Raw genomic sequence first — 18,186 nt, 5'->3', positions numbered from 1 at the left:
ATCTATTGTACATTTCTCCATGTGGCACACAAACACACAATTTAGGGAGGAATTCAATATAGAGCTAGAACATTTCTGCCTACCTGATTGAATGATCTGCCCTTTCTTCTACCCACACACACACCTGAGTTGATTTTTTTGGGGTCAGAACAGCTGGAAACCCATACCCTCCAACATTACTCCAATGAAAATAGGGAAGTCACATTCCATAATGATATTTTACCGTTTATACCCCATACACCTCACTGGGTTGCCCCAGCCACTCCCAACATATATAAAACAATAATAAAACTTTAAAAGAATACCTTCCCTATACAGGATTGCCTTCAGATTGTGGGAATGTTCAGGGATGCAGGAGAGGATATATTGATTATAGCCTGTCCAACTTGTGTTAACAAGTTCCACAATTTAGCAGAGTAACATTCCCCCTTTTAAACTCACAGCGGATGCGTTTGCTCAGGCTCGCTAAAGCCTCTGTAATAACTGTTCTGGTATTTTCTCCTTATTCCCTCATAAAAGATAAGACACGACACAGTCTTCTATAAAAGTATAAAAAGAGTTTACTCACTCACATTCTGTTCACAATCGGATCCCAGAAGGCAGACTTAGCATAGAAAACTAACATACACTTGGAAACTATCTCATAAGAAGACAGTCCCTTTGTCCTCTCTTGCCAAGAGAGCATCTTTGGCTAAGCAGATGTTGCTTCTTCGATGTATGTAGTCAAAAGGGAGAGAGATGGCTGCCCTGCCCTGTGCTTTTGTCGTTACCTGCACAGGTGAGGCCACGCCCACCCCTAGTCACATGCAGAGGAAGTCTGTCCCAGCCCAGAAGGAAACAGGAAGTTTACCTGCTGGCTGGACAAACATTCCTCCCCATGTGTAAACATGTTCACTCTAGGAATGTTGTATTTGACTGCTCTTGTGTTTCACATCCCACACAGATGGCTCGGGGGTCGGTTAAGTCCACACCCTCCAACATTTTTCCAATGAAAATAGGGACATCTTAAGGAAAAGTGGGACATTAGGGGATCAACTCAGAAACTGGGACGGCTTCTCTAAATCAGCGACGTCCCTGGAAAATAGGGACCCTTGGAGGGTCTGGATAAATACAGAAGGGGAGAGGGATCTTGGGTTGAAGTTCTGCTTGTGGGTTTCCTATTGGGCCATCTGGTTGGCCACTGTGAGAACAGGATTCTGGATTAGATGGGCCACTGGCCTGAATCAGCAGGCTCCTCTTATGTTCTTACGTTAATTTTGGAAGGGGGAGAGGGCAGGTCCATAGCTATGTGGAGGCTAGCCACACCCCCCCCCCAGGACAAGCCTCCAGAGGGGCGCCATTGAAGTTTCCAGTCTGTGTGGGTGTGGGTGTACGTGTACGCAAATGTGCATTGGGGTGGGTGTGCCAAACTGAGTCTTTGACCCGGGTGAAATAAAGTCTAGTCTCAGACGGGACACTGTTGACATCAACCCAGGTCTCTACAGATGCATGCAAGCCCACGAGTGCCCCATTAGTGACCCTGACCCACTTCTCAGCACTCACGCCCCAAATGTGGAACCTCTCCCCCCCCCCGAGGTTCACTCCTCAGCCCATACCAAAAGCTGATGAAAATGGATAAGTTTTGCGTGTTTAGACCTTTAAACCTCCCCCTTAAATAAATTCAGACAAGACTCAAATTTTGGTTTTTGGCAGAATTTAGGCCACAACTTTATTGATGACTGGTTGCATAGGCTCTGGTTCGACTAGCTCCCTGCACTGTTGCAGGTAGCACTGACCCAGGGCACCAGCATAGGTCAGCCAAGGGTGAACACCTGGATAAGCGGAAAGCCGGGAACAGGCTATCTCTGCCACCCAAATGCCCCCCTGGACTCAGGCACGGGCACAACCCCCACAGGGCTTGACCAAACCATCGAGTCCCTGGATTTCTTTAACGGAATACCCTTCACATAGGGATGGCGAGAGCATTTTCCCATCCATATCCCCTGAACCTTACAAGTTGTGATGATTTGCTACGTGGCAGGCGAAACCCAAATGGCAACAGCCAATCAGCCAAGTGGGGGAAATTCCTGCCGTGCCCCTGTCCCAATGACAGACAACACACGACAGCATAGCATGGTCAAGCGCAAAGCCCTAAAAGTAGGGAGAGGTGGGTGGGTGTTCCAAATGCACGTGCCGAAAGAGGACACTCTGGGTCATATGCATGGGCATAAATAGGTCCCTCGAACCGTCTGGACTGCGTCCCGTTGGCCTGATTGTACCCAGCTTTGAGGGTCCTACCAATCGGGTGTTGTGGCTATCCAAACGTACCCACCCACAACACAGGGTTAGGTTGCCAGGTCTCACCGCAACACATGCCCTCTTTAAGGGAGGACCCGATTTGTCTAGCTTTTGAGGCAGCTTTCTGATAATCTTCTACCTGACTGAACCTAATTTTTAATCAGCCCCTCCTGTTGTTTTATTTTATTGGCTTAAATAGTCACATTATCATGTTCTTATGCTGTAAACGGCTCTGTAAAATTAGTATTGAAAAGTGGTATTAAAAATACTGCTTCTTGTTGTTGTTATCCTGGCTCCCCTCCTGACAGGGACTCAAGGAGGCTTACAGATAAATTAGAAACAGCTAAACAGTTAAAACAGTTTAAAAACAAAAAAGCATGAAAATATAGGTCCAGGCTACATCCCGTCAGCAGCTTTGTGGGCATCAAAGTCCCCTTCCCATCCTTACATGCGCTTCCAGAACATTATGTAGAGTTTCCTTTCCCCTTGCTTTTCAGTCAGATCTGGCAGTCTCGGCCGTCCCATTTGCCAAACCAAACTTTCAAAGTTCAGAGCCGGAGAAGGCTTTGAAGGGGTGGGGTGGTGACTAATGGCTAAGCCCATTGCTGAGATCTGAAGAAGTGTGCATGCACACGAAAGCTCATACCAAGAACTGACTTAATTGGTCTTTAAGGTGCTACTGGAAGGAATTTGTTTTGTTTTGACTATGGCAGACCAACACGGCTACCTATCTGTAACTGGACCCATTGCTGAGGTAAAAGCCTCACATGGCGCGGGTTCAAACTCCTCAGAGGCGGCTCCGGATAAGGGTTCCCCTGATCAAAGCATCTGGTTCCAAGCCCGCCTCTAATCCAGGTCTTTAAGAGAGTCGGCGAAGTAGCCATTTGCCGGTGGCAGGGAATAAATCACACCCATAAAACGTGTCCATTAGCGACCAAAGCATATTCACCTCAGGGTCTCAAGATGGCACACGGAGAAACCGAGGCGAGGAGCAAGTGTCATGTTAGCACAGCTAGAGGTGGACCTTCCTTTCGAGCCGTGGCCGTCACCGAACTGCCGAGAGGGTCATTCTCCAGCTGTGAGCCGTAAAAGACTTTTTATGAGCAAAAGGAGAACGGTTTACGGCCACGCCAGCTAGATGATAAAAGCTGCACGGGAAGTATCTCTTTGTGTTTCAGCCTGACCTGGCTGGGATGCAATCCTTTCCAAAATGTCTGCTTCCCTTCCTTTTACCCCTCAGATTTCCAGCTGCAACATGGAGACAAAACACCGTCTTCTCGGCCGCAACATGGTCAACTGTGGGCCTTTTATGCTCCACGAAGGGAGTTTTTACCTGTCTCTCTAGCAACCCTTCCCATTTTCTTATTATTGTCTAGGCATTGTGCCTCCACTTTCACTCAAAAGCAGTGCAGCTTTTAAGAGTAATGTGTGAGTGAATGAGGGACGCGGGTGGCGCTGTGGGTTAAACCACAGAGCCTAGGACTTGCTGATCAGAAGGTCGGCGGTTCAAATCCCCACGACGGGGTGAGCTCCCATTGCTCGGTCCCTGCTCCTGCCAACCTAGCAGTTTGAAAGCACGTCAAAGTGCAAGTAGATAAATAGGTACCGCTCTGGCGGAAAGGTAAACGGCGTTTCCGTGTGCTGCTCTGGTTCACCAGAAGTGGCTTAGTCATGCTGGCCACATGACCCAGAAGCTGTACGCCAGGTCCCTCGGCCAATAAAGCGAGATGAGTGCCGCAATCCCAGAGTCAGTCATGACTGGACCTAATGGTCAGGGGTCCCTTATGAGTATTCACTGAATCTCCAGACAGCTGTGTGGGTTAGCAGTGAAAAGTCTGGTGCCAGGAAATCCAGGGTTCAAACAACAACAACAATTTATTACTTATACCCTGTCCATCTGACTGGCTTTCCCCAGCCACTCTGGGCAGCTTCCAACACATTCAAACATCAGTCATAAAAAACTTCCCTAAACAAGGCTGCCTTCAGATATCTTCTAAAAGTCAGATAGCTGCTTATTTCCTTGACATCCGATGGGAGGGTGTTCCACAGGGCAGGTGCCACTACTGAGAAGGCCCTCTACCTGGTTCCCTGTAACCTCATTTCTCACAGGGAGGGAACCGCGAGAAGGCCTTCAGAGCTGGACCTCAGTGTCCGGGCTGAACGATGGAGGTGGAGACGCTCCTTCAGGTATACGGGGCTGCAGCTGTTTAGGGCTTGTTGTGGAATCTCAGAACAACCATCATTCCACCAAAAGGGGCTTTTTTCTGGTGCAGGTGATGATTCCATGGCCCTGTTCATGTATGCATTTCCTTATTGACTACATTTCTATCCCACCTGTTTCTCCAAGGCACTCAAGGTGACATACATGGTTCTGCCCCACACCAGCTAATCCCCACAACAACCCTGTGATGTTGTTAGGCTGAGAGGTGATGACCGGCCCTACGTCACCCAGAGAACCTCATGGCCAAGTCGGGATTTGAACCCTGATCTCCGAAGGCCACTATATATAATTGCTATACCTTGCCTCAAGCAGCAAAATTTCTTGGGCTGACACCAGTAGTTACCTATAAGATATAAGCGTCTGTAAGACCATCCCATATCATTGGGCATAGTGTCACCATGTGGGGATGTTGGTAGTGCTGTGGTCTAAACCACTGAGCCTCTTGAGCTTGCTGATCAGAAAGCTGGCAATTCGAATTAGTGCGACAGAGTGAGCCCCCGTTGCTCTGTCCCAGCTCCTGCCAACCTAGCAGCTCAAAAGCACACCAGTGCAAGTAGATAAATAGGTACCGATAAATAGGCGGGAAGGTAAACGGCATTTCCGTGCACTCTGGCACATGTCACAGTGTCACGTGTGCCAGAAGCGGTTTAGTCCTGCTGGCCACATGACCCAGAAAGCTACCTGTGGACAAATAATAATAATAATAATAAATAAAATAAAATTTTATTTATACCCCGCCCTTCCCGGTTCAAAAACTGGGCTCAGGGCGGCTAACAACAAATTTAAAACACTTAATTATAAAGGCAGCATAAAATACAGTATAAAAACATGAATAACAATAAAATTCAAAAATAAAAAATCAATTAGATAATCCCCAGGGCTAGCTGGCTGAATTGGTCCTACTTGGGCCAGCAAGGAGGCCAGGGGAGAATTAGCTGTGGGGTCTCAGAGTGGGTGATCTTCATAAAAGGGGAGGGGGAGGGAAGAGAAGGGAAATAAAAGATCAGGCTAAATTCATATTAAAGGTCAGGTGGAATAGCTCTGTCTTACAGGCCTGATGGAAGGGAGTTAAATCCTGAAGGGTCCCAGTCACATGGGACAGAGCATTCCACCAGGTCAGAGCCATCACTGAGAAGGCCCTAGCCTTGGTGGAGCATAGTCTGACTTTCTTAGGGCCTGGGACTTCTAAACTATGGTTATTCATCGACCTTAAGGTCCTCTGTGGGGCAGACCAGGAGAGGCGGTCCCATAGATACGAGGGCCAGCTCCCTCAGCCTGAAAAGCAAGATGAGTGCTGCACCCCATGGTCAAATGGGACTTAACTGTCCAGGGGTTACAGATAGGTAGCCGTGTTGGTCTGCCATAGTCAAAACAAAAAAAATTCCTTCCAGTAGCACCTTAAAGACCAACTTCACCTTTACCTTAGCATCACAACATCGTTGGGAAAGTCATGGGGATCACCTCTGTTGATAGGATTAAATAGTGGGCATGAGACTCAAGGACACTGACGGCAAATCAATCAAAGATCTGTGCCCAGTGGGGACGTGAAATCTCTGGCAACGGGGAGCTGCTTCTGAGAACAGACACAGAATGAGATGGTTCACTTCAGTCCAGCCTTACGGCTGCGCAAACTACTTAGGATGTTTTCAGATAGGGATTAGGGGAATGGGGAAGTGTGCTGCAAGCTGGGAACTGGTTTCCGTCAACCGTGAGATGCTGTGTGTTTGGTTATAAAATTCATTAAAGCCGGATCGAATGGGGACGCCTGTCAGGGTTCTAGGAGCGCCAAGTCTCCTTCTCTGGGACCTTTGAGGATTGCCAAAATTGCTAATGGTGACGGCCGGGTGTGTTTCTTTCTTTGCCTTCCCAGAGCTTTGTTCAAGACTCCCTCGGTTCTAGCCCTGAACCAGACGCAGCACTGCAAGCAGCTGGAAGGGTTGGTGGTTTCGCAAGTCCAGCTGTGTCGGAGCAACCTGGAGCTGATGCAAACCATCATCCAGGCTGCGCGGGAGGTGATCAAGACGTGCCGCAAGACGTTCTCCGACATGCGATGGAATTGCTCCTCCATCGAGCTGGCGCCCAACTACCTCCTGGATTTGGAGAGAGGTAAGGTGGCGCTGTGAGTTAAACCACAGAGGCTAGGACTTGCTGATCCGAAGGTCGGCGTTTCGAATCCCCGTGACGGGGTGAGCTCCCGTTGCTCAGTCCCTGCTCCTGCCAACCTAGCAGTTCGAAAGCACGTCAAAGTGCAAGTAGATAAATAGGTACCACTCTGGCGGGAAGGTAAACGGCATTTCCGCGCGCTGCTCTGGTTCGCCAGAAGCGGCTTAGTCATGCTGGCCACATGACCCGGAAGCTGTACGCCGGCTCCCTCAGCGAGATGAGCGCCGCAACCCCAGAGTCAGCCACAACTGGACCTAATGGTCAGGGGTACCCTTTACCCCCTTTAACAGGCCCACGGCACACTTCTCTATGCCCTCCAGCAGAGGGGAATCGCCAGGGGGCACAGGTGGAGGAACAGTTTGGAGGGGCCTGCCCTCCTGTGTCTGCCACCTGAGGCAATGACTTCACTCTGTCTAATGATAGGGCTGGTTCTCTCATCTCTTAATTAGATGAATAGCTCTGCTGGTCAGAGCTTAGTGCTGATAACGCCAAGGTTACAGGTTGTATTTCCATAAGGGACAGCTGCATATTCCTGCATTGCAATGGGTTGAACTAAATGATCCTCAAGGTCCCTTCAACTATACCTTGATTGTGTATAGTTTGCTATCGAGCTGCAGTGAGTTCCCAAAACGGCCTTGAGACTTGCAGGTATATGGCGGTATAATAATAATAAGAATACAGAAAATAAGAATATGTTAGTATTCTGGCTCTATTTTCAGTGAATATTCAGTGCCTGCATTTGGCATCCCGTGATATCTGTGATTTCTGTACAGTGGTACCTCGGGATGCGAACGGCATCCATTCCAGACATTCCAGGCATCCTGTTCACATCCTGAATAGAACGTAAGACACGACGGCACGTCCGTGCATGCGTGGGTCGCGTTTTGCCGCTTCCGCACATGCATGTGGCATCATTTTGAGCGTCTGCGCATGCGCGAGTAGCGAAACCCAGAAGTAACACATTCCGTTACTTCCGGGTTGCCGCGGAGCACAATCCAAAAGCGCTCAACCTGAAGCACATTCAACCCGAGGTACGACTGTATTGGGTATTTTATTTAATATTGGACATTTTACAGATTTGGGTGGTTCCTGGCAGGTGTTTTGGGCACCTGACAGTACTTGCTAGATGAGAAGCAGCGAGCTTCAGAGGTTGACAGCCTGATTATCACGAGAGCTTCTGAGATTTCCTTTTCATTGAGCCATGTTTCCCTCCCCCGTTTGTTTTCTACCCGGCTGAAAATCCAGTGGAAATGTATTCCTACCGACCTTTCTGTCTCCGCAGGCACGAGGGAGTCGGCCTTTGTGTACGCCCTCTCCGCCGCAGCCATCAGCCACACCATCGCCAGAGCCTGCACCACCGGGGACCTCCCTGGCTGCTCCTGTGGTCCCATCCCAGGTGAGACACCTGGACGTGGGTATCGCTGGGGAGGATGTGCTGACAACCTCAACTATGGTCTTGTCATGGGGTCCAAATTTTCAGATGCTCCCATGAAGATGAAAAAATCAGGATCACAAGCCAATAAGCTGATGCATCTGCACAACAGTGAAGTAGGGAGACAGGTAACCAATTCCGAAAAGAGATGTTCTCATTATGCAATCGCCGCCCGGGGTTAACAAAAGGGTTGGAAGCCGGTACAGATTCAACCAGCAATTGGGCTGAACCTGTGTACAAAGGGAGAGCTTTGGGCTGGGCCATCACCCAGCCAAGAAGCAAATGGAGCTGGAATCTTCAAGCTGGCAGACTGTGGGTACCATTAAGGGAAACTGGGCAGGAGACCCATTGCACCAGATATTGGCCTGTGCTCTGGCTTCCACCGAGAAGGCCCTTTCCCCAAATCTTTACCCTGCACGCCTGTGGTTGAGCACAGGCACCAGGTTCAATCCTTGCCATCTTCAGGGTCCCTGTTTGAGACCTTGGAGAGCCAGTGCCAGTCAGCTTGATGGTCTCATTGAGTCCCAACCCTTTGGCGTTTCTGGGGGAGTCCATCCATTCTCTGCTCTGTGCCCATTAATGTTTCAGTTATTGCCTTGTATATCCATGTTATGGCTTGCCATTCATTCTTTCCCCCCAGTTTCCACTAAGCATTCTCTTTTGGTCTGGCTCCCACTGCCCTTGCTCGGCAAGCAAAAATACCTGGCTGAGTTTGCCTACCCTAACCCAAATCAATAGGACTTTTACTCCTGAATGGAGATGTTTAGGCTTGCTGCTTACAATGGAGGCTGCGTAGCGCTTGCTTGCTAAGCTAACTATCCTTCTGCAACCAGCTGGTGGGGTTGGCTGCTCACTTTCAGAGGCGGCTGCATGGACAAAAACAGGTGGAGAAGTGAATCTAAAAGTAGAAGATTTCTGCAAATGAATTCTAAAAGTGCAGAAGCCCATTCAAAACTGCAACCAAACTTTCCAGGGATTTTGCCCATTGGTTGAGTGGGACGCAGGTGGCGCTGTGGTCTAAACCACTGAGCCTCTTGGGCTTGCCAATCAGAAGGTTGGCGGTTCGAATCTCGGTGGTGCCCTGTCCCAGCTTCTGCCAACCCAGCAGTTCGAAAGCATGGCAGTGCAAGTAGATAAATAGGTACCGCTGTGGCGGGAAGGAAAATGGAATTTCCATGCGCTCTGGTTTCCATCACGGTGTTCTGTTGCACTAGAAGCAGTTTAGTCATGCTGGCCACATGACCCAGAAAGCTGTTTGTGGACAAACAAATGAGCGCCACAACCCCATAGTTGCCTTTGACTGGATTTAACCGTCCATGGTTTATCTTTACATTTTGCCTGAGTGGGCATGTCAACTCCTTACTGAGGCCATCCTCACTGTGGCATGACATGAAGCAATCTCTTTGGCTGGTAGATTCCAGATGGAGTGACTTTTCATGCTTCTGAATTCCATTTCTGTATATTATTATTATTTTAAAAAGAAAGAAATGGCTCCACTTGTAAAGGGGTTTGTTTGAGCCACATCCTCCACCACGACTCAGAGATGTGTTTCTGTGTACTTTTTCCCACAATGAGCAAAAGCAGGGCGAATTGTTTCATGGTGTAACAGAGTAGCGTAAGCAAAATATGGTGGGTCCTTGCCCCTGTGAGCTTACAATCTAAATTGCGGCAGTGGGGCAAGATAGCGGAGGGCGGAGTGGGGCAGGGAGGTGGAGTCAAGGGGCAAAGAGAGATAAACAGGGGCGGAATTGAAATGCTTCCCCAGACCTATGTAAATCACCATATTTTTCGCTCTATAAGACACACCAGACCATAAGACGGACCTAGTTTTTGGAGGAGGAAAACAAGAAAAAAATATTCTGAATCCCAGAAGTCAGAACAGCAAGAGGGATCGCTGCGCAGCTAAAGCAGTGATCCCTCTTGCTGTTCTGGCTTCTCGGATAGCTGCACAGCATGCATTCGCTCCATAAGACGCACACACATTTCCCCTTACTTTTTAGGAGGGAAAAAGTGAGTCTTATAGAGCAAAAAATACAGTATATACAAATGAGCTTCATTCACATGCCCAAGACGCACAGCCTTGATTGCAACACAGTGAGGGAACTTACTCCTTTCAGCCTTTCCCTGGGAGGGGCAGCAACAGTTGGGGGGTGATGGTGAGTGTTAGAGGAAAAAGAGGAAAGTCACTTCAAAATCCCTGTGCTGCTCTTTCTACAGGCCCTGAAAGCTTCTCTGGAGATGAAATGCAAATGCCACGGCGTATCTGGTTCCTGCTCGATCAAGACCTGCTGGAGGGGCCTTCAGGAACTGAGAGACATTGCCCTGGATTTAAAAAACAAATACCTTTCAGCTACAAAGGTGGTGCATCGGCCTATGGGCACCCGCAAGCATCTAGTCCCCAAGGATCTTGACATCCGCCCGGTAAAGGAGACGGAGCTGGTTTATTTGCAAAGCTCGCCTGATTTCTGCATGAAGAACGAGAAAGTGGGATCGCACGGGACTCAGGACAGGTAAATGCTCTCCAGGTGGAACCTGTTTTTCATCCTCCTCTCGCTTAGTAAAGGGTAAAGGGCAAAGGGGCCCCTGACCATTAGGTCCAGTCATGGCTCACTCTGGGGTTGTGGCACTCATCTCACTTTACTGGCCGAGGGAGCCGGCGTACAGCTTCCGGGTCATGTGGCCAGCATGACTAAGCCGCTTCTGCTGAACCAGAGCAGCACACGGAAATGCTGTTTACCTTCCTGCTGGAGCGGTACCTATTTATTTATTTATCTATCTATCTACTTGCACTTTGACGTGCTTTCGAACTGCTAGGTGGGCAGGAGCAGGGACCGAGCAACGGGACCTCAGCCCGTTGCAGGGATTCGAACCGCCGACCTTCTGATCGGCAAGTCCTAGGCTCTGTGGTTTAACTTAGTAGTTCCCTCCAAATCACCACCACTAAGCCAAAGTCGTTAAAATCTTCTTTCTTCAGTAAATACTCAGGAAACAAGACTTGGCGCCAGTGTCCAGAAAACCCTGCAGTCCAGTGGTTGATTCAAGGGTCTGTGTTTTGCAAATCCATTGGGCTTCGGAGCAGGGACTCAGTGGGGTCTGATTCATTCAGAAATGTATTCCTAAAAGGCCCAGGAGTAGAACACATCCTTAGAATCTGTAGGCTGCAGGTGGCATCCAGTCCCCAAGTGTTTCTTTAAAAAAAGTTTTAGTCTTCTTAAAATAACTATAATAACCTATTTTCTGCTTGTTCTTCATCCATGGGGTTCTTGTTAGTGGTTTGGGGTATGCTTGGGTGTCCAAAACAGCTATAGTCCCCCAAGCAAGGAACTTTTTCTTACCTCTAGAAAGGACCCTTTCTTCCGTTGTGCCTTTGGAAGAAAGTCTTGGAGCTCAGGGAAGGAGGACACCTTTCTGTTTGTCAAGACTTTCATGCAATGGCTTTTAAATGTATGAAGAGGTCTTCCCTCCCCCTGCTTTCCCCATCCAATTGTAGCACTGTGATGGGGAGAACCCCCCCTCACTTCTCTGCTGTTTGGCAGAAGTGTGGGGGTTCTGAACGGATGTGAGTGAGCGTGGTACCTGCCTGTCCAAACGTGTGGGTGTTGACTGTCTGGTCTTTATGTGTGTCCAGAAGAAAACAAGCAGAGTCCTGGCTGGGTCAGTCCAAAGTTGTGCCCCAGGTACCCGCAGGTTTCAGCACCTGTTGCCCAGTGGTTTCAGCACCACGGATAGTTCCCAGTGAGCCACGTTGCTCCGACCAAGGCTGGAGGTCAGCTGAGGCCCTTATGAGACCCTTCTTCCTAAGCTCCACTCTATTACCCGAAATATTAGGGCTCTTAATAACCAACCTTCTGGCCTACATGCAGTCACTTCTTCGACTTACTGTGGTCTCCCACTTGCCATGCTACCTGAGCTATTGGTCAGGTGTGGAACAGGTAACACTGCTTCAGGCTCTGTTTCCTCCTCCTCTGAGTTCAAGGTCATGATACATGAGATCCTAGGAGCCACTGCCAGTCAGAGTAGACCATGCTTGGCTAGTTGAATATAGTATGACATTGTGTAAGGTGGCTTCCTATTTTTCCATGCTGAATCAGGCTCTGTGGCCGAGACCGAGGCCACACCTTACAGTTTAAAGCACTGCTATACCACTTTTACAGTCATGGCTTCCCCCAAAGAATCCTGGGAACTGTATCTAGATAGACTTATGCTAAGCTAGACAAGCCAAGGATCTGATTCTATCTAAGGCTGTTTCCACCATCTCCATGTTACTGCCCTCATTCCTCAGCTGCACAGTCTTGTCTTGGTATCCTGTTTTCCATCTGGAAGATCCATTGTCAGACAAATGACCTGTGTCCGTGGCAAAACAAAAGGGCTTGTGTTTGGGGATTGGAGAACCCAAAAGTCAGCCCTCCAACTGGCCTGGAGATAACCCAACACCGTTGACATCCAAAGTGCTTTGGATTTGTACAGGGAGGTTATCCAAGATCCCTCAGCACACGTTTATTTGTTTTTAAAGTCGTATCCTGGTTGAATTCCCACTCAAAGCATTGAATTTCTGCCTTTCAGAATTGTCCAGTTGGACACAACCACATTTTTAATAATCGTCTGCTTTCCCCCCTTCCTTCCCTCCTCGTTCTTGCCGTCTTGAATTGCTGCCTTCAGTCAGCCAGGCAATATTGCTGTGCTCAGTTAAACAGTGGCTGCTCTTTGCTCTGAAAATCTTTGCTCGACATATTCCTTTAATTTTTCGGGAGTTACTGTTCTGTTGATGATGATGCTAATTTATTATTTACACCCCGTCCATCTGACTGGGTTTCCCCAGCCACTCTGGGAGGCTCCCAACAGAATATTAAAAACACGATAAACCATCAAACATTGGAAACTTCCCTAAACAGGTCTGCCTTCAGATGTCTTCTAAAAGTCAGATAGTTGTTTATTTCCTTGACATCTGATGGGAGGGAGGGCGCCACCACCAAGAAGGCCCTCTGCCTGGTTTCCTGCAACCTCACTTCTCGCAGTGAGGGAACTGCCAGAAAGCCCTCGGAGCTGGACCTCAGTGTCCGGGCAGAATAATGGGGGTGGAGACACTCCTTCAGGTATACTGGGCCAAGGCCGTTTAGGGCTTTAAAGGTCAGCACCGACACTTTGAACTGTGCTTGGAAACGTACTGGGAGCCAATGTTGGTGTTTCAGGACCGATGTTATGTGGTCTCGGCGGCCACTCCCAGTCACCAGTCCAGTTGTCACATTATGGATTAGTTGTAGTTTCTGGGTCCCCTTCAAAGGTAGCCCCACGTAGAGCGCATTGCAGTAGTCGAAGCGAGAGATAACTAGAGCATGCACCACTCTGGTGAGACAGTCTGCGGGCAAGGAGGGTCTCATCCTGCGTACCAGGTGGATGGCCTGTGCCTGACTCTAGTCCTGACAAACTGGGGCTATAGCTCAGTGTGAGAGCATCTGCGCTGCATGTAGAAGGTCTCCGGATCAATCTCCACTGGCATCTCCAGGCTTGGAATGTCCCCAGTCTGAAACCCCGGAGAGCCTCTGCCAGTCAGTGTAGGCAAGCCTGAGCTCAATGGACCAAAAGTCTCGCTCCATTTAAGGCAGTTTCCCAATGGTCATATAAGGGAGCAGAGACTTTTCATGCAGGAGCCAAAGGCGTTATGGAATCTCTGTGTGTGTGGGTGTGTGAAAATATATAAAATATAGTTCACACTTCCCACACATAAAGAAGCGTAATGTTCATATGGACCTCTTCCAAATAGCTTTATAAGGCCCCCGGGGGCATCTATAATATTATACGCTGTTTGAGCTTCCACGTTTGGAAGACCCCACCACTTGCTGCCTTTTAAAACCAATCCGTTGGGCCGAAAGCGCTTTCTCAGAAGGTGTGCATCCTTCTGCCTGCCCACCGGCCTCCCCCAGCAATAATGCGTTCCCATTTCATCCATTCACACTTGCTCGCTCTGGACTGGCAGAGGAAGAAGAAACGACACTTTCCCTTTCAAGTTGGAGCAGGGATCAGCAAACCAGAGGTGTCGGAAAGGCGATGTCGCCAGGACTAGCTTCTCTTTCCCCTCCTTCCCGCTTCCCCCTCCTCTGAGAACATTAGTGGATTAACTGGAGTTATTAATGGATTTATGTACTCAAGAATGGACTTCAGGCAGTGCTGCTATGAATTGGATTCTCTTAGGTGTATCTGGGCTGTGGGTTGCGCAACAGAAGTCTATCAATGCCTATTAGTCGTGGTCCAATGGAACCTCCAGGCTCAGGGGTAGTCTACCACCATATCAACTGCTGGAGGATGCTGCTACCCACAGCCTCCTTCCCCTGTCCCTGGATTCCCAAGCATGTTGCTCCATCTCAGAGAAAAAGATCCAGGGGAAGTGACTGCCTGGGAGAAGCAGTGAGTGCGGAAAGGGTTAAGCCAGCGAGGTGGGTGGCGCTGTGGTCTAAACCACTGAGCCTCTTGGGCTTGCAGATCAGAAGGTCGGCGGTTCGAATCCCCATGACAGAGTGAGCTCCCGTTGCTCTGTCCCAGCTCCTGCCAACCTAGCAGTTCGAAAGCACACCAGTGCAACTAGATAAATAGGTACCACTCCGGCGGGAAGGTAAACGGCATTTCCATGCACTCTGGTTTCTGTCACGGTGTCCCGTTGCACCAGAAGCGGTTTAGTCCTGCTGGCCACATGACCCGGAAAGCTGCCTGTGAAAAATCGCTGTCTCCCTCGGCCTGAGAGCGAGATGAGCACCGCAACCCCATAGTCACCATTGACTGGATTTAACCATGCAGGGGTCCTTTACCTTTTACCCTTTTTATCTAAGCCAGGGGTGAATAACTTTTCTTAATGTGAGAGCCGCATTGCCTTCTGGGAGCCATGTGCCAGTGGCAAAAGTGGGCAGAGCCATGAATGTAAATTTTACCTTTGTACAATAAGATTGATCTCTCTGCCCTCCAGCCAGATAAGCAAACAGCGTTCAACAAACCAGGCAAACTTACTTAGGAAGGAATCAAAGCAGAGGCATGAGAGGATGTGGCTTGGGGAGAGTCTTGAGGGCCAGACAGAGAGATTGAAGGGCCGCATTGAGCCTGAGTTTCTCCATCTCTGTCCTAATTATAGGGAAGCGCTGCCATATTTAATGGAACTTGGAGCTGTGCGTCCAGCACTATGCGTGAAATGTTTTCTGATTAACATTGTCCACAATTCCTGCTTGTATGAAACCTACAAGAACACAAGTGGAGCAGTACACAAGAAGCTCATAAACTGCCCATCAGTTCACACATTAGACTTTGAGCCAGCCGCCACACATTCAGAAGGCTCTGGGTGACTGTAGTGGCATCAGAATGGGAGTTACAGGCATCCACACAGAGCCCCCTCACTCACTCATTCACACCAGCAGATCAATTCCTTTACTGTCGTGCAAAACCAAACACTGCAAACAGGAGTTGTGATGCTGAAAGGGTGGGCCACCTATAGCTCTAAATCCTGACAGCTGTTACTACAGTCATCTGGAGGCTTCTGAGCTCTTCTTCTTCTTCTTCTTCTTCTTCTTCTTCTTCTTCTTCTTCCGCAATCCCTCGTAGCCAAGTAAGATTGTCTTCCATGAACATGGTTTTAACTATGAGTCTGTAAGTGACTGTGGAGGCCAGTTCTGGATCCACACGTCCTTCCGCAGTGGGGACATTGGTTTCCGGGTGGGAGTTGATCACAGTGTGGATTTGCCAAGCATGCCTTCCTCTTAGCACGTTTCCCCCTTGTGTCCTGAGTTCAAGTGTCTTCAAAGCCCATGACACCTTCGGAAAAGGCTGTTCTCCAATTGGAGCACTTGCAGGCCACTGTTTCCCATTTGTTGGTGTTTATACTACATTTTTTAGATTTGCCTTGAGACGGTCTTTAAACCTCTTTTGTTGACCACCAGCATTACGCTTTCAAATTTTAAGTTCGGAATATAGTAGTTGCTTTAGAAGACAATAATCAGGCATCCGCACAACATGACCAGACCAGCAAAGTTGATGTTGAAGAATCATTGCCTCAACACGGGTGATCTTTGCTTCTTCCAGTACACTGGTATTAGTTCGCCTCTCTTCCGATTTTAAAACTTCTCTGAATTTCTCTGTGACTTCCCCTTTTATAGCCAGGAAACCCCTGGAGGTTGGAAGTTGATTGCCCAAACTGAGATCTCTACATAACACATATCCAAGAGAATGGTTGCTGTAACTTAGCGGTGTAAGATCTGCTTTGTACACAGGAGGTGCCCAGTTCAGTCATCAGATGGAGCTTGGGATATCCCTTGCCTGAAATCCTGGAAAGCTGCTGCCAGCCTGTGTGGCCAATACTGAGTCAAATGGACCAATGGTCTGACTTAGTTTAAGGCAGCTATCTGTGCAGAACAAGGCAATCCACTGCTTGCATGCATCTAGTTATATGCTTTGTAATATTGCAAGTAGCCAGTAGTAGTTGATTCTATCATTGCTTCTCTCCCTTTTTTAAAAGCCCCTTTAGAAAAGAAACAAAAAATGTATGGAGGAAAAAAGATAACTTTGTTTTCTCCAGAACCATGATATGAGTTCCATATCTGGGATCGACTTTCCAGGAATGCATAATGCAGACCTTATTGTCTGGAGCAGCTCAGATGCTTAACATGCTCAGAAAGAGCTGATAAGCTATCTGTCCAATACTTTTACTAGCAGATTTAAGCTTCCCTCACTCACTCATGGAAATAGGAGCCAACATATCCAATATCTGTTTGTGGTTTGCAGAATTGGCTTTGTACTTCTGGAAGCGATGCTCAACAAATAAGCGCCTGTGGTCTGTCCCGTATAGAAGTGTAGGGCTTCCAGACTATCGCTGTTTTCGGGTGGGATTCCATCACATCTGGATAAATTGCCCTGTTGTATTTTATAGGGTGGTCTTGTGCAACAAACCTGCTCCCCCCAGCAGAAAAAAGGGTGCTGGAAATGCATTGGGGAGTGTGGGATCGCACTTATTTTGATGCAACGTCATCTAGTGTCCCTCCAAACACATCAGAACAAATAGGCATCATCATCTAAACTCCCTGCCCAGGGCTGGAGTAAGGCCTTGAGAGGCCCCAAGCGCTGCAAAGATTCTGGTGCCCTCCATGTAATTCAAAATAAATTTATGAAGTAAAATAAAGCATTACTAAGAACTGGGGAAGAGTGCATAGTGAAGCCTCAGGAAGCCCAACAAGCTCTCTGCTTTACTTGAATTTCATAGAATCATAAGAATTGTTTAGATGGAAGGTTCCCTGAGCAGTGCCGGATTTACGTATAAGCTAAACAAGCTATAGCTTAGGGCCCCACTCTCTTGGGCCCCCCAAAAAAAATTTAAAGGGGAAAAAACTGGATGTACCAAAATATAAGATAAAAAGCAAATAAAATAAAACCTACATACAGCAACAGTGTTTTGTGCTGTGAAGGCTCCTATGATGTAAGTCATGGGCCCCGCCTGCTAGCCTGCTCCCTAAAATATCATTGTTTCACTCATTTCTTTATATAGGGTGCCTCCATTCTGCACGGACTGGTTGCATGGCAACATGTGCAAATGGCTTGAGAGACCTATTAGGTCCACAAATTGTTGTTGTTGTTTAGTTGTGTCCGACTCTTCGTGACCCCCTGGACCAGAGCACGCCAGGCACTCCTGTCTTCCACTGCCTCCCGCAGTTTGGTCAAACTCATGCTGGTAGCTTCGAGAACACTGTCCAGCCATCTCGTCCTCTGTCGTCCCCTTCTCCTTGTGCCCTCCATCTTTCCCAACATCAGGGTCTTTTCCAGGGAGTCTTCTCTTCTCATGAGGTGGCCAAAGTACTGGAGCCTCAGCTTCACGATCTGTCCTTCCAGTGAGCACTCAGGGCTGATTTCCTTCAGAATTGATAGGTTTGATCTTCTTGCAGTCCATGGGACTCTCAAGAGTCTCCTCCAGCACCAGAATTCAAGAGCATCAATTCTTCGGTGATCAGCCTTCTTTATGGTCCATCTCTCACCATCTAGCATATATTCAACACAAAAAACAGCGACAATTTGTTGTTGACAAAGGACAGCTGGACATATAAAGGGCCCCATTACCTTCCGTAGCTTA

At 48.4% G+C, this 18,186-nt stretch overlaps 1 protein-coding gene across 2 annotated transcripts in view; it reads left to right on the top strand.

Moving 5' to 3' along the window:
• The window catches only part of WNT11 (Wnt family member 11), a 69,003-nt gene that overhangs the window by 35,733 nt on the left and 15,084 nt on the right, over positions 1-18,186 (top strand). For both annotated transcript variants that reach the window (XR_014156157.1, XM_081860643.1), the window contains exons 4-6: positions 6,369-6,604; positions 7,944-8,221; positions 10,311-10,603. Coding sequence is in view for 1 of the 2 variants with exons in the window: in XM_081860643.1 (XP_081716769.1) it covers positions 6,369-6,604; positions 7,944-8,221; positions 10,311-10,603 (807 nt within the window). In the remaining variant the exon portion in view is untranslated. The remainder of the gene's footprint in view (positions 1-6,368; positions 6,605-7,943; positions 8,222-10,310; positions 10,604-18,186) is intronic.

This window comes from Podarcis erhardii (genome assembly GCF_964252035.2).
Source record: "Podarcis erhardii genome assembly, chromosome: 4".
Taxonomy (NCBI): Eukaryota; Metazoa; Chordata; class Lepidosauria; order Squamata; family Lacertidae; genus Podarcis; species Podarcis erhardii.
The sequence above is the reverse complement of the archived record's forward strand: the minus strand, read 5'-3'. Positions and strand labels throughout refer to the sequence as shown.